Here is a 14,728-nt window from a genome sequence, read left to right on the forward strand (position 1 = left end):
AACGACACGAGTATAACGAGGTTCCGCGCGACGTGGGACAGAGATACTGGAGAGGCGCAGGTATGCGAGGGCGCAGGCGTAGACAGAGAGAGAGCTGACTGAGCGGAGTTGAAGTTCGAGTTCCCAAGTCCAGCGATCCTTCAGTGAGATGGCGACACGCAGTCAGCCCGCCACCGGTCAACGCCCACTGAGAAGTCGATAACACGGAGTATAGGGAAGTCCAAAACGGAGGAAACAGACGCAGCTGATCAGAAAAAAGCGGATACAGCAAGATGCCGATGAGGTTGCTGGAAAGAGAAAGCCACACAAACACCAAGTTTGGGGCAGCGTTGGTGGTGACTTTTCCTCTTTCTGTGCCTTGCCTGGCATTGGCCCAGCCGCCCTTCCAAAGTTTTGTTTTCGGGGGGGCACCTCCAAGTCGATCCCCAGTGAGCCCAGTAGTGGGCGGCGCCTAAGCAGAATCGATCGAGGAGAGGAAATCTCCCTTGGGCACGCCTAGCGAACTAGCCATCTGACTAAACTTGTGAGATTGATTCTACTAGACACTAGTGTTTTGACTTGAGAGAGCCTAATTTGGTTAAGCAAATAATTACCCAATCAACCTGCAGGCTAAACTCTTTTCCCTCAACCCTAGTGCCGCTAGGCTCATGTACAATGACACGGCATTGACGTCGTTGTGCACGCTGAGTCACGCCGGCGACCGTGACAAACGCCAAGACAGCAGCAATCCAATCTGATCAAGGTGCCCAGATCGACATCATTTGTCAGCCCCTCAGTCCTCAGTTGAAAACTCTCCTCTCCAGAACGTCCACACGTTGTCCCTTTCGGGCCGTTCAAGGCCTTTTATTCCGGACATCCGGGCGGCCAGGGCAGCTTTTGTTTACGTCTACTAGACTACCATGACGATGGGAGTTTATTATACATATGTACAAAGATATGCCTTTCTATGTTCGAGGTTCTTTCACGCTTCTCCAGATTTTATCCATTATTGATGTTTTGCATAATATTGATCACTTAACATGGACTGTGATTGGTCAAATATGTGGTTGATGGGCATTAGCATGTAAGTACCGAGTACGAGTACGAGTACGTGAGTGACTATTATGACTTGAGACGCTCCGCGCCATTATTTCTCTTTCAAGTTGTTCTGGAAATCCTCGGCTAGTGTTGAATGGAGATGACTTTTCTCGCCATTTTTCATGCTTTGATCCTCTAACTACAAACACTAGCCTCACCTCCAAGGGGCTGGCCGTGGTTGATGTGCGAGGTAGTCCAAACCTCACCAATACCTCAGGTTTATGCCCTTGCTGTGATGATACCCTAGAGTTTGGAGTCTTTGAACCCGTGCGCAAATGTCGGGGGATCATTGTCCACCTCCTCTTGCAGCCACTTCACCATGCGTCTCGCCGCCCTGCGAGGGCCCATGCCATCGGCATATCCCATGAAGGGCTCCATGTGTGTATATCCCATCAAGTCGACGATGCGTGGGTGGATGCTGTCCAGCTTCCTCGGATCAACAGCCAGAATTTGATTCTCGATGGGCCGGACGAAAGGCTGGCAGTACTGCACCGTGGCGCTCTGGCGAGGCTTGTCCGAGAAATTGGCTCCGCCGCCGTGCCACAGGGTTCCGATGAAGTAGATGACGCCGCCTTCGGGACAGAGCGCTGGGATGGTCTCTTCGGGCGTGCCTCGTCGTGAGCTGTCCCATTTGTGGGAACCGGGGATGACTCGTGTAGCACCTGATAAGTTCTCAGTCAAGACGGGAAGACAGCGGAGTTGGATTCGAAAAAGACTTTACCGTTCTCAGCCGTGTATTCGTTCAAAGCGACCATTATCGCCGTTCCAAACGGCAGCCTTGGCCGGGGAGACTTGATGTAGTAGTCATCGTGATGCAATGCCTGGGCCTTCTCACCAGGGTTGATCGAGATGGTGTGATATGCCGATAGCAAATACCTGTTTCACATGTGCGGCCGCTCTGAGTCAGCTGGGGATTAATTTGAACGAGTGTAATAGATATTTCCCTGTTTGTTTCCCTGTCTCTGTCTCCATCTTTATGGGAAAGCCCACCGCCACTGTCACTCCAGCATGCCGAATGCCGTTGCACAATATAGTTAGAGCCACAGCCCTATCACGCACGGGCACGAAACGGCATTGAACGGGGATCAGGACGCCAAAGAGATAGAGTTATACATACCCCGGATCGAGGAAGAAGTCGTTCAGCGCCAATACTCGAGGAAGGATGACAAACTTGTCAAACACCCTCGTCTTGTTGAGCAGCGAGTAGATGCGATTCGTGTTGAGGCCCTCGAAGCTGTTGCGGCCGGTCAGCGGCCGCTGGCCCGACGAGTCCTTGTGGAGAAGACGCGTGATTTCGTCGCGGGCCTCGCGGGCCTCGTCCGCGCTGAAGCAGTTGGGGATGACCACGTAGCCGTGCTCGAGGACATGCTCGATGTCGGCGCGCACGGCCGGGTCCGAGGGCAAGGCGCGACGAGCGAGGGTTTCGGAGTAGAGGTCGAACGAGCTGGTTGGGGACTGTGTCGTTGGTGTTGACGTCGGTTGCGGCATGACGGATTTGGACTTGGAGAAATCAAAGTTCATTTTCGTCAGTACAGTAGAGTTGAAGCAGAGTAGTAAAGATGCAATGCAGTGCAACGCTGAGCTAGTCACCTAACGGCCGTGGTACTTACGTTGTTATATACTTTTCAGCAAGGCGGGAGTCGAGACGAAGGAGCCTCGTTTAAAGTGCTGAGAAGAAGCAAAAGTAATCCTTACCTGCTCCTCCCAGATGTTCCTCTGCCTAGGCATAAATTCCCCGCATCTGGACCTCGAGGCTCAGCTGAACGAGACTCAGGAGTGATGTGAGCGAGTCAAGTCAATGCCTGCCGCTACGAACAGGAAATGAGGAGCAAAAGCAAAAGAAGCCTCGGTATTTCTGGAGCAGAGGATTCCTTGATGCCCTACCAATTTGATATTAGTAGTGGCCATTCACCCCTAAAATATCCTCAGCCTTGCAGCGAGGAGCCGAGCAGATCATAGACCATAGACCTACAATCCACATCAAGTTCCCCGACGACCGTGTTATTGCCTGGAAATTCCTGGGCACCTAGGGAGATGCGGTATCTTGTGTATTAGTGATTGGCCAGTCTGGGCACCCCACTACCGAATGCGGTAATATCTCTATATCATGTCTCTTGAGAAGCATCGGTACCTCGCTGGTGACCCTGGCTGTTGCCAGCACTGGGCTGATAGAGAGTCGATGGTAATATTGAGGTCTTTTGATCGAGGCGCGCGCAACGAGATCAGGCCACGCGTCTTGGGAAGGAATCGTCGGGAAAGCGGCCGCTCCTCGGCCGCAACAACCTCGAGGGCCTCCACCGACACGCAAGGACTGATGACCTATGAAGTATCAACCGTAACAGCTCTGTGAAGAGATTCTTCGTTATAGCCGCTCTTGCTAAAGCACTCGACAGTATCAGAGTATTCTACTCGTAGCACCTCAGCTCTACGACCTCGAATGGCAGATGCCCCTCGCCTATCCATCCACCTCCCTCCCGTTACTTGTTCACACCGACAACCTTGATCAAACAACCCCGGACCTGACGCCGTCCTGGGTCGGGTACAAGGCATTGCATATCAGTCTAGGTCGTCTTTCTATCTGCTTGTCTGAGGATCTTCTTGGAGGCTGAGCTTGCTCTATATACACAGGGCAGGGCAAGAGAACGGGAAAAAACAAATGACAATGTGGTGTGGTCTGGTGTCGTGGCGTGAGGCACACGCACAAGGATTCAAATGACACCCTTGGCTCCGAAATTGGGCTTCAATGCCATGCAAGAGCCCGTCGTGATGCGGATTCCCAGCAGACAACACTTGTCCTGATGAAGACGCAAAAAAGCAACAACACCGAGGGTTCATCCACGGCAGCTTCGAGGTTGAAGGTGGGAGGTGTGGGATCTCAAGTCCGATCAATTGAATGTAGGTCGATCGAGGTTCAGCAGGCCAGAGATGGAACGGGGATCGGGTCACCAACAACGCTTCTGTCCGTCTTCAGGGCGCCATTTCCCAATCCCATCGACACGGACACCTCCGAGCTTCTCTATCTGGTCCGCGTCGACAATTCCTCTGCCGTCAAAGACCCATTTGGGCTCTCTCATGCTGTAGACGATGCGAGCCCATTCGACGGGGTCCGTGGAAATCGGGCTTCTGGCCTTTGACCTGCAGTCGGGACAGTTGTCCACGCAATCTGGTTGAGCTGCTAGCCTGTAATTTGCAAAATTTGCGCCCAGGTAGTCTTCTTCCTGTTTCGGTGACGCCGATCTTCTTGCAGGTCGATTCGTGGGGGAGCTTGTTTCAGATGCGTTGCTGCCGCGAAGCCGTTGAGGCGACGTTTTAAACTGGTCACAGTCTGTTATGATGAGTATGGCGTTTGACTCCATACATGCCTCGTATGGATCCGTGTAGATCTTCACGGAAGAGATTTCACCTGCGAAGCCCGGTCGATTGCTGACCGTTGCGCTGATCTCCCGGAGCATATCATCTTCGTCGCAGTAGGGATCGAAAATTGCAATTTCCGCAGGTTGTTCGTCCAACAGAGATCTGATCACGTCGACAGCGGGAGATTCACGCGCATCGCTAGTATTCTTTTTGAATGCGAATCCCATCAAAGTGATCTTCTTGCCCACCAGATTCTCATTGAACCTCTTCAGCACCTTTCGCGCAAAGCGATTGCGTTGCATGACATTGATCGAGTTGACCTGGCTCCAGTAATGGGCGACTTCTTCCAAGCCTAGAGATTCTGCCAGGTACGTCAGACTGGCAATGTCTTTCCTGAAACATGAACCCCCAAAACCAAGACCTGCTTTCAAGAATTGTGGCCCTATCCGAGTATCCAGACCAATGGATTTCGCGACCTCCTCGACGTTTGCGCCCGTCGCTTCGCAAATGGCACTGATTGAGTTGATGCTGCTGATTCGCTGTGCGAGCATGGCATTGGCCACCAGCTTCGAGAGCTCAGAGGACCACGCATTGATCTGCAGAATCTGGGAGGAAGGAATCCATGCTGCATACAAACTGGCCAGAGCATCTGCCGCAAGCTTTCCAGAAGGAGTTCCAGAAGATCCAATGATTACGCGATCGGGTTTCATGAGATTTTTGATCGCTGTGCCTTCAGACAGAAACTCGGGATTCGATAGAACCTCGAACGGCTCGCCGGGTCGCAGCGTGTCAAGCTGGCAATAGGTCTCCGTTAGAAACCCACTTTGCCTCCCCCACGCGAAACGGGTCACTTACCGTGTTCCTGATGCGCTGGGCGGTTCCACAGGGGACCGTGCTCTTCTCGACAATAATAGTTCCGGGCCTCGCATACATGGCCACATCCCTGACAGCGCCATCAAGAGCCGTCATGTTGGTTGCTCTTCCTGCACCCACTCCCGTGGTTTTTGTGGGCGTGTTGACTGCCAGAAACACCATGTCTGCGGTGGAAATGCTGACTTGAGTATCACACGTGAAGAAGAGATTCGGCCCGCGTCTGGAGATGTAGTCCGAGTCGCCATTGCGGCCTTGAGAGGCAGAATTGCAGTCACCCGGCTCCTTTATGATCGCGCCATCTCTTGTCAATCGCACAATCTTGTTCAAACCGGGCTCATGAATGGGCAGGTGAGCCGAGTTCCATCGTTCGATGCGTCGCTGGTCTCTGTCCAGGACCTCAACGCCAACCTTGGGGTTGTGCAGCGCGATGACGGCAGCAGTAGGACCACCTGAAACACGCGGGGTTCAATTAGTTTACCTCGATAGCTCACATACTAGGTAATTCCTGTGCGAGCGGGGTCATATGCATACCGACGTAACCTGCGCCAATAACACAGACCTTCCTCACATCGCTGGGGACTGGCGCGAACAAGTCTGCAAACGAGGGGATGAAAGGACTCTCGGCGCGGGCTGAGGGCGAATCTAGTCTGCGTCTCTTGGGCTCTTCCAGAGCATGAGCGAGACGCGTCTCGAATGAATCTTTGGGATGTGAGGGGCGGAACAACGGACTGCTGTCCGGCGTCAAAAGACCCGTAGAGTCGTTGCACGAGCTGCTGTCGGAGGTACCAACGAGCGATGGGACAGCGAATTCCATGGCGACAGCAAAACACTGGGCTGGGTTTCAAGTCTCTCTATACTTGGATCTGCTTAGGAAATGGAAGAGAACAACAACAACCAGAAGTGAGATTTGACGGGATCAAGCCATCTTAACCTAAGAACGAGCACGACTTGGATGGGCACGGCGGTGACCAGCACCGACGAAATTGAACAAGCCCGCAGATAAGAGAAGCCTGGCTTCGAGTAAAAGGCACAGGCGGCGCCGCGAGCAATTACAACATGCCGACTTTTCACCAGGGTGGAAGACGAAAAACGGGGCAAATGTGTGAAGTTTCGAGCAAGACTCACATGGTCATGGGCACGGCGATGGTCATGAGCGGGTGTGTTGTGCTCGAGGGAATCAACAAAAAGGGCGACTGTATCAAAGGCACCAGAGCACGCGCAGTCAATGGACGCATCTGAGTGGCTGACGACGGACGATGCTGGAAATGTTCGCGTTGACACTGTCGACATGTCGGGAAGCCTGCTGTTGAGCGCATGCGCCCACGTGGGAGCTGTCAGCCTCTTCTACGCGTCCGAATTGTCCCTTGGTCGGGGTTGCCACCATCGGCCTAAATCTTGTCTGGCACGCAGCTCATGACCCGAGGGGCGCACGAGGATCCGGGGATCAGGTCCATAAAGAGGCATCATCTCGGAAGCGCAACATCTCACAGAGTGGAATCATAACAAAAGGCGCAGGAGGCGCAATTGAGATAAAAGAAACGGCCGAAGGTGAGAGTGAGCAAGACAGAGAGGCAACACGTGCAAAGCGACTTGGAACCTCGAATGAAAAGTGACTAAGTTCTTGCATCTTCCTGTCACTCACTTTCTCTTTGATTTCCCCCAAACAAGACAAGAAAGGCTTGAAAGCAAATTTGCATCACCTTGAAACTCAGGTTGTGTGGTGCGCACCCGATAATAAGCATCCAGATAAGGATAAGGATAAGGCGAGGGGCAGACTGCGCCTGGTGGGTGCCTGGGCTTTCGGATTATCTTTTCTCCTTGAGTTTTCGGTATAATGGAGGTGGCAGCAGAACAACGGTCTTATCCTCCACCCACATCACAAAAGCTGCAAGCATGTGCTGGAGGAGCTATCGCTGAGATCGACAGGCGAGATGTCTTTCCCGCCTACCTCAAGGGCAAGCGAGTCCTCCTCGCAACCGAATCCTTGGGTCCTGTGAATGGAGTCAGTCGAACTACCCTCATGCTAATCGAATACCTACGCAAAAATGGTGTTCAACTGGCCATTGTCGCTCCTCATTCTCGACAGTCGCGCCTCAAACCAGCTACCGGTGCAAATCTCACTGAATTCCGGTTGCCCGGATACGAACTGCCTTACAATCCCGACTTGACCGTGGTATACCCATTCCAACTGGATGATGTCTACAAACACACCTTCAAGCCCGATATTGTATATCTGGCCAGTCCTGCTTCTACAGGATTTCAAATGCTGTTTCAGATCCGCCAGCTGCAAGATCCCCCGGTCGTCCTCCTCAACTTCCAAACAGATCTGTCGGCATACAGCGAAATCCTTTTCCCTGGACCAGTGGCTCGCTTTTCTGTCTGGCTATTGGGTGTGGTTCAAGGATTTTTGTTCAATCATCGTACTGTTCACACCATCTTCTACCCTTCCTCCGGTGTTCGCAGTTACCTTGAGAAAGCAGGTGCTCCGAGCAACAAAATGGTTCGACTGGGCCGAGGCGTCGACACTACTTTATTCAACCCTTCTCAGCGAGACCAGGCATATCGCAAGGAGTTGGCACCCAATGGAGAAGTCATCTTAGTATGCGTCTGTCGCTTAGCCCCCGAAAAGGGCTTCGAATTTCTCGCGCAGGTCGCTATGCGACTTGCACAAGAAGGCTTTCCATTCAAGTTGCTCATAGTCGGTGGAAACATGAGCGCTGAAGTTGAGGACCAGGTCCATCGTCTCTTTGACTGCGTATCAGACCACGTCGTCTTCACCGGGTTTCGCACCGGGGTCGACCTCGCTCGTGCCTATGCCAGCGGTGACCTCTTCCTACACTGCTCTATCACAGAAACATTCGGACTGGTTGTTTTGGAAGCCATGGCGAGTGGACTCCCAGTAATCGCTCGTGATGAAGGCGGGCCGTCCGATATCGTCCAAAACCAAGAAACCGGTTACCTAGTTCCTCCTCACGATCTGGAGCAGTACATTACTCTTGTCAAGCGTCTCTCCACTGACGAGAATCTTCGTACGACCATGGCTATTGCCGCGCGAAGATATACTTGCGACGTTACCTGGGAAAAGATTAACAGGCGAGTGGCCTGGCACATGGTCGAAGGTTTACAACAACACCTCCAACGAAAGCATCAAAGACCAATCAGAAACTTTATTGTCGCCAGGTACCACGGGATACGGGATGGTGTGGTCATCCCTGTTGTCGTCAGATTCCGACTATACATGGCGGCAATGATTGTCTATCTGATTTGGATGATGACTGCCGTTGTACTTCTCCTCTACGGCCACAGAGTATTTTCCCGAACGGCGCAGCTTTTGCGCAATCCACCACTCGTTCTGCAACGCATCCAATATCGCGCCCTCAAACAAGGGATCCAGGAGACACTTAAGAGCCTGAGCACCGAATGAAACGTTATTGTTACGCAGAATTTTAGAGTTTGTTAGACATGATCACCTCACTATTTTCATTGCCAGTTACGATGGAATGACTATTCTATGGCGGAAACGGCGACAGCGAAAGGCTCACTCTGCGTGAGTGCCTCGTTTTACGACGGCCAGCATCTGTTCAGCTGGCCGCATGTAACCGACACATGGGTTGTACCGCCACATCCAAACATTGTCGATTTTCCGAGCCTTTGAAGGAATATGTATCGCAGCCGTGCCACGTCCGGCTACTTGACAGCAGATCTACGTAAAGAAGACATTTGAAATATCACCCTAAGGCGGTCGAGCACTTACTAGATAGTAAGGTGGTTGACTAGTATGGTAGAACTTGGTATATATATACGATATCTATCCTGAACCATCCTTCTCTGCATCCGGTTTCTCTAGCGATCGGCGACGGTGTGCTGCCAAAGCGATATTGCGGGATTTCATGAGGGAGGCAGCATTTCCAAACCTAGGCAGGGATGATCAGAACGGAACGGAGAGACGAAACTTAATGATATCTATCTACATGGCGGGTGTGTATTTCGTATAGACGGGGAAGAGAACGACACCTTGAGGAGCTCAAAGCTCAACATAAATAATATCTATCTACCACTCGAGATATCATACGAGTAAACTCCATCAATTTCTTCCTCCATCTTTCAGAGATCCGAGATACACAGCTACAGCTACAGCCACAGCCACACCCGGCGTGGCATGTGGGTAGGTAGATATGAAATGCGGTGCGACGCGCAATAACTGTGCCCACGGTTCCCACTCCCTTGGGCCACCACGGCTTGCTAATGTAGGAACACCTGATCTTATTTCCCAAAACCGAGAACCAAAAACAAAAGATAGCCCCTCCAGTGATTGCATCGTCGCAAATCAAGCAGGCAGGCGGGTCAGATCATGATTTCAAGTGCACACAACGACATGATCCATTCGCACTGGCACTACATAGCATGTGTAGGCTGCCAATCGGGTTCCGTGTAGATGGCAGCGTCTGGTTTCGAGCTGGTAGACCCAACCAGATGATAAATGTGAGATTTTCCCGTATAGGCCGGGATTCTGCAGGCGTTCGTGTTTGATAACCCCGACTAAGCTAACAATCCGTTCATGTGCTGTCACCGCTGGTCGCGAGGTGACGCGTGTCCAGACATCGGTAGTGACGCTTGCTGAGTACCACCCCGAAGAGCGCAATCAGGGCCCAGCATCGTTATGTAAAGGATGGCTTGATAAGGGCGGCAGTTGATCTTGTTTGAAAGGCGTCTGGCTAATAGAGCCTGTTCGGAATATAGCCCCCTGTGCAGACCAAAGCCCGTGAGACCTTTCACGGTGCCGTAGCGAGGTTTGCATCAGAGGCATACGATGCCAAAGGCTCTGGTCAAAGAAGTGGCGCGGCCTGGACGTCACAACATGAAGTGTCATGCCACACGACATTGGACAGGAGTTAGACCACCGTGAAAAGTTTGCATGTGTGAAAGTTGGGAGACGTTCGTCGCAAAGGTCAGGTGAGCCTTTAGAGAGATGAATATGTAGAGAAGTGAGTGGGGATGTTGTCAAAGTTGGAGGGGAGTCGATTTGATTGTTGCCTCAAGATTGAAAGCTCCCTGTTCGTGAGAATGAAGAGGCTATGGATCCTAGGATATGTAGGGCCAGCTATCCATCCGTTCCACGCAACTGGAAAGGCACTGAGGTTTGCTCACAGAAGCGTCCCGTCCTCTGAAAAAGCCGGAGCAGTCGTAGCTGTAGACGCAATGTGGATTATAATGTGTGGTGATGGGGTCTTAATAGAAACAGAAATTCCCACGACTCAGTCCAACAGATTGTTTAGAGCCCAAAGTACAAAGATTGAGACTGGCTCATGTCACGACTCAATACATATTGCACCCGTGACAGTCAGACGGCTTTTGGCGAAGGCGTCAAGTTCGTGTTCGGACTTGACGTGGTTGTCGCAGTTGCAGTCGCAGTCGATGCAGAGCTGCCTGTTGAGAAGGGTGAGGAGACCTGTGGTCGAAATGGACAGAGACCCATGGCCTGGGACATTTCGACCACCGTCTTTGGCGCCCCCGCGATGTGCTGGCGGATATGTGCCCTTAGCGCTTCAGAGTTCATGTCGAAATCTGGGAAATCTAACGGCCCCTGAATCGAGTAATTGGTTTGTTCGTGGAGTTCTCTGTCCATGCTCACGGTACTGTCAGTCTTGGGATCGACGTAGTGTCCCTTCCGTTGTTGTTGACCAATAACAAACTCTCGTCTCTTCATGGCGGACTGCCAGACGCGTTTCCAATGGGTACCAATTTCTTTGGTATAGAAGAAGGTGCGTAGAACTTTTTCCAGGCGGGCCCACTGGCGCGCTTGTGGGTATAGATCCAAAACATGCTCCATAATCAAATGGGAATTGGGCATGGGAACAACACGGAGAGCAAGCGCTCCAGCAGTGGCAATACTGCACCAAACCAGTGTGTTTTGTTCCTGGAGCGAGGCTGGTTTAGCATGAGTCGGTAACGAGGTGATGAATTTGCGGAGGATGGGATCATAGAAGAGGTTCACTGCTGCTAGACCTCGGAGCTGGAATATATAGGCTAGCAAGCCCATGGTGAGGTAGTATTCGAGTGGGCAGGTGGATGTCAACGACATTCGTTGAAGAGAGGAGAGGATGGTTTGGATCATCGTTTGCTTCCATTCTTCGTCGTACTGGGATGAATCGGGGAGGGGTAATTCTGAGGGAGGAGTCCAGGTGCGGTCAAGGAGATTCTCGTAGCTGACAGTTTCCGTAGCCAAGAGGGTGGTGGCAGCCGAAATTGAAGCAAGGAGCTTGATCATCTGTACTGATATCCTAGATGCAACACAGAGCTCCGAGAGCCCTAAGGGAAGGCGAGCAAGGATGATGCAAAGGTCTGGTGGGAACGGAGTTTCAGGATAGGTGAGCGGCTGATCGAGGTTTAGTTCTTGAAATGTCTCCCTGAGGTAGCCAACCGAATCGCGAGGCAGGTCGGGTGGTTGGCCTGTCACGAAGGACCCTAGAGCCTTGTATGCCACAAGACCATGGCTGACGAATTTTGTCCAGTCGGACTCCGTCTTTGTATCGTCTTTGTCATTAGAGAGTGGCCCACGGAGCTCTAGCATTTTCTCTAGGCCTTTGCAGTGCATTATCACGCCTTGCTGGTTGCCAGAGAGATATTCAAGGGTCATAAGCATCGTGACTGTCAGCAGGGCTGCATCGTCAGTGGCCTCGCTAGACTGGAGTCTTTCATTGAGGCCGGCTATAGCGCTGCCGCGGTGATGAACAAAGGCGTAGTCTTCCCATATGGGCCTTCCAAGTGAGATTAGAATGGACGCCCGACAGACTGATATGATGGACTCAAAAAGGATGGGGTGTTTGAGTGCGTAAGGCAGCAAGAGCGAAAGATGTGGGTTGACCGGGCCGGGAACGACGGATCTCTCATTCCTGAAGCCTTTGCAGATGGTGACATAGTAGTCTAGAGTGTCTTGCACAGTCTCAGTCGACTTGATGGGTAGAACTAGGAATGGATCCTCGCGGGTTCCGTTCATTGGAAGAGGCTCAAGTGGAGAGACAAAAACAAGAGCCTTTGCAAGCGGATTTTGCTTTGCGTCGCTAGGCTTTGATTTGTGTTGAATAATGCCGTCCTCGTCTTCATCTCGTGTTGCATCTGGAGGCTGCCACTGCACAAACTGGTCTGGAGCCGAGTTGGGAGACTTCTTGCTGGGATCGTACTTTTTCCATCGGATCTTTCTGTAGGCATGATTTCGACCGCTTGAGGTCCGAGGTTTATTCGTGGCGAAGGTGAACATGGCCTGAGCCGGGGGTCGACTATCTATATCCATCGCTTTCGAACATGGAGACAGTGGCAATGAAAGACTTCTTATGCTGGCTGTTTAAGCGAACGATCAAGCGATAAGAAGGTCGTGAGAGAAGACATGCGGGGCTCTCAGGAGAGTCATCGGGGCACGGAATTGGCATGGCTCGGCAAACACCACGGGCTTTGCATTATTGGTCAGCATATTGCCAAGACTGCCAAGAGATATCAAACTCGGCGGAGGGCCGGCAAGGTTGCTGACTAACAGTTTCCTCCCCATTGAGTATCCATCTTCTTTGCTTCTGTCTCCTGTTTACAAGATACCTCTTCCCACATCCCTGAGATCTGTGTCTAGGGGACGTTGTGTTTCGTCGCATTATCGAGTACGGACATACATCTTGTCAGGCTCATGCTCCCAAGACTCGGAATCTCTCACTAAAGATTGATAACCAAAATTTATCCGGAGAGATCGGTCGATCGCGTTGCTGACTCCGATCCTTGACTATCGCTGGATCTTCTCACCTGCTTATGTGGTTCTAGTTTCTCAACGGGACGTCAACTTGTAAGGCTGAATGGGTCGACTGAAGAGGTCTAAACGGGCCGAGTGGGTTGACTAGAAAATCTTCTGAAGGTAACGATTTCCCGTGCTTCTCTTTTTTGCGACTGGACAAGACCTGTCTCCTCTTCGTTGTATGATATGCAGCGAACTTGGTATCCACTATAATTCCACTCGACAACGTGCACCTTGCAAAAGGTGGTCTTCTCATCGAGAGGTCGCCATGGGGCATGTCGGCTGAGGGATATCGAGTCCACAGCATATGACAAACGAGATCCAAATGCGGGCGTATGGCCAGGTGGAGAAGTCATTGAATCCGCCCAACACATCAAGCGAATTGTCCTCTCAATATCCTGATATAGGAAATCAAGGGTATCCGTGCTGATTTTGTAATAGCTGGCAGGTGTTGAAACGCTTAGATGGGTTGCTCGTCAAACACCTCCGGACCAAGTCGTTGATATTAACTGGTGGAATGTACGACAGACTCATCCGTCCTTCGGTTTACTGAGTGTTGCTCAACCATGGAGTCCGCGGCTGTCTCTTGGCAATATGTGAAGTTGGCCGGGAGGTTCTGGGTGGAAAGCACTGGAGGAGGAACAACCTCTGTATCTTCTTTAGGAGAAGACCTAGGAAAAGACCATTGCTTAAGCAACGGGTACTGCTGAGGAAGAACTTTGGACTGTACCTCGCCTAGAAATGAAGACCCTTTAGACGAATAAGTGAAATCGGGCATGGTGCGCCAAACGTGTGTAGAGCCAATCTGGCCCACGACCTCGACCTCACAGCGTTCGCGATTGTCGGTCAGGGAATGGAGGAGGTATTTGACATCTTTCCGGGGGTGTGACTCTCCAGAATCTTCGGAGAACTGTTCATCAAAGCCTCGCCTCCTTTTCCTGCCTGTTCGTTTCGGAACAGTCACTTTAAGCAGCACATTATTGGTTGGCTTGTTGTAAGACAGCACTGCACGACTGCTTGGATCCTCGGGTTGAAATTTGAGCCCCAGCGGCTTCTCCAATCCTGACTCCAGACTCTGTACGATCTCCGCAGGACCCCCGAGCATGTCGACAGCCTTTTCCACATTTTTGACGATGCATGGATGCTCGATAGATAGGATAGGGTTGCGTGGGACCTGGAATGACGGGGCAGTCTCCCCATTACTAGGACCACGAGGCATTTGAGATGCTGGGTGGAGAGGTCCGATACGAGATGGACAGAGTGGACGATAATATGTGGTTGTTTACCCAACCTGTCCAATAGTAAATCCGGTAACTACAAGCGGACAAGACGTCTCACCTTGTTTTGACACGGCGGAGGACAAGGCTAAGGCCGGTAGTTGCAAGGAAAGTACCATTTGGCCATGAAGCTTGGTTTACTTTCAAGTCTCGGGTGATATATCCTTGTGACTTGGAGGTTGATTATCTTGTGAACCCCATGACAAGTTGATGAAACAAATCTTGATTCCGCAGCCAAGTGCCAAACTAGGTGACGATCTCTCATTTGAGGCAACTACTCCGAGCACCCAAACAAACTGAAGCCCTTCCCCCAAGGCACGTAAGGGTGCTTGGGCGACTACCTCAGGTGCCCCATAAGCCTTAGTGGTCAGGC

At 51.7% G+C, this 14,728-nt stretch overlaps 5 protein-coding genes across 5 annotated transcripts; 1 reads left to right on the plus strand and 4 right to left on the minus strand.

Moving 5' to 3' along the window:
* Window positions 1-1,320: 1,320 nt before the first annotated feature.
* AYO21_00685 (hypothetical protein) lies at window positions 1,321-2,598 on the minus strand (the record flags this gene model as incomplete). Its single annotated transcript, XM_022650675.1, has 3 exons — window positions 1,321-1,739; window positions 1,799-1,953; window positions 2,195-2,598. 3 exons carry the CDS (start codon window positions 2,596-2,598, stop codon window positions 1,321-1,323), a joined length of 978 nt encoding a protein of 325 aa, XP_022517289.1.
* A 1,421-nt stretch (window positions 2,599-4,019) lies between these two features.
* Window positions 4,020-6,118, minus strand: AYO21_00686 (hypothetical protein; the record flags this gene model as incomplete). Its single annotated transcript, XM_022650676.1, has 3 exons — window positions 4,020-5,225; window positions 5,287-5,753; window positions 5,836-6,118. 3 exons carry the CDS (start codon window positions 6,116-6,118, stop codon window positions 4,020-4,022), a joined length of 1,956 nt encoding a protein of 651 aa, XP_022517290.1.
* Window positions 6,119-7,138: 1,020 nt separating this feature from the next.
* On the plus strand, window positions 7,139-8,728 carry AYO21_00687 (hypothetical protein; the record flags this gene model as incomplete). Its single annotated transcript, XM_022650677.1, has 1 exon — window positions 7,139-8,728. One exon carries the CDS (start codon window positions 7,139-7,141, stop codon window positions 8,726-8,728), a length of 1,590 nt encoding a protein of 529 aa, XP_022517291.1.
* Window positions 8,729-10,645: 1,917 nt separating this feature from the next.
* Window positions 10,646-12,595, minus strand: AYO21_00688 (hypothetical protein; the record flags this gene model as incomplete). Its single annotated transcript, XM_022650678.1, has 1 exon — window positions 10,646-12,595. The coding sequence occupies one exon, from the start codon at window positions 12,593-12,595 to the stop codon at window positions 10,646-10,648; it is 1,950 nt and encodes a 649-aa protein (XP_022517292.1).
* A 988-nt stretch (window positions 12,596-13,583) lies between these two features.
* AYO21_00689 (hypothetical protein) lies at window positions 13,584-14,297 on the minus strand (the record flags this gene model as incomplete). The annotated part of the gene is made up of 1 exon (XM_022650679.1): window positions 13,584-14,297. The coding sequence occupies one exon, from the start codon at window positions 14,295-14,297 to the stop codon at window positions 13,584-13,586; it is 714 nt and encodes a 237-aa protein (XP_022517293.1).
* Between the last annotated feature and the right edge of the window lie 431 nt (window positions 14,298-14,728).

The sequence above is a fragment of the Fonsecaea monophora genome, assembly GCF_001642475.1.
Source record: "Fonsecaea monophora strain CBS 269.37 chromosome Unknown Scaff2, whole genome shotgun sequence".
NCBI classification, from domain to species: Eukaryota; Fungi; Ascomycota; class Eurotiomycetes; order Chaetothyriales; family Herpotrichiellaceae; genus Fonsecaea; species Fonsecaea monophora.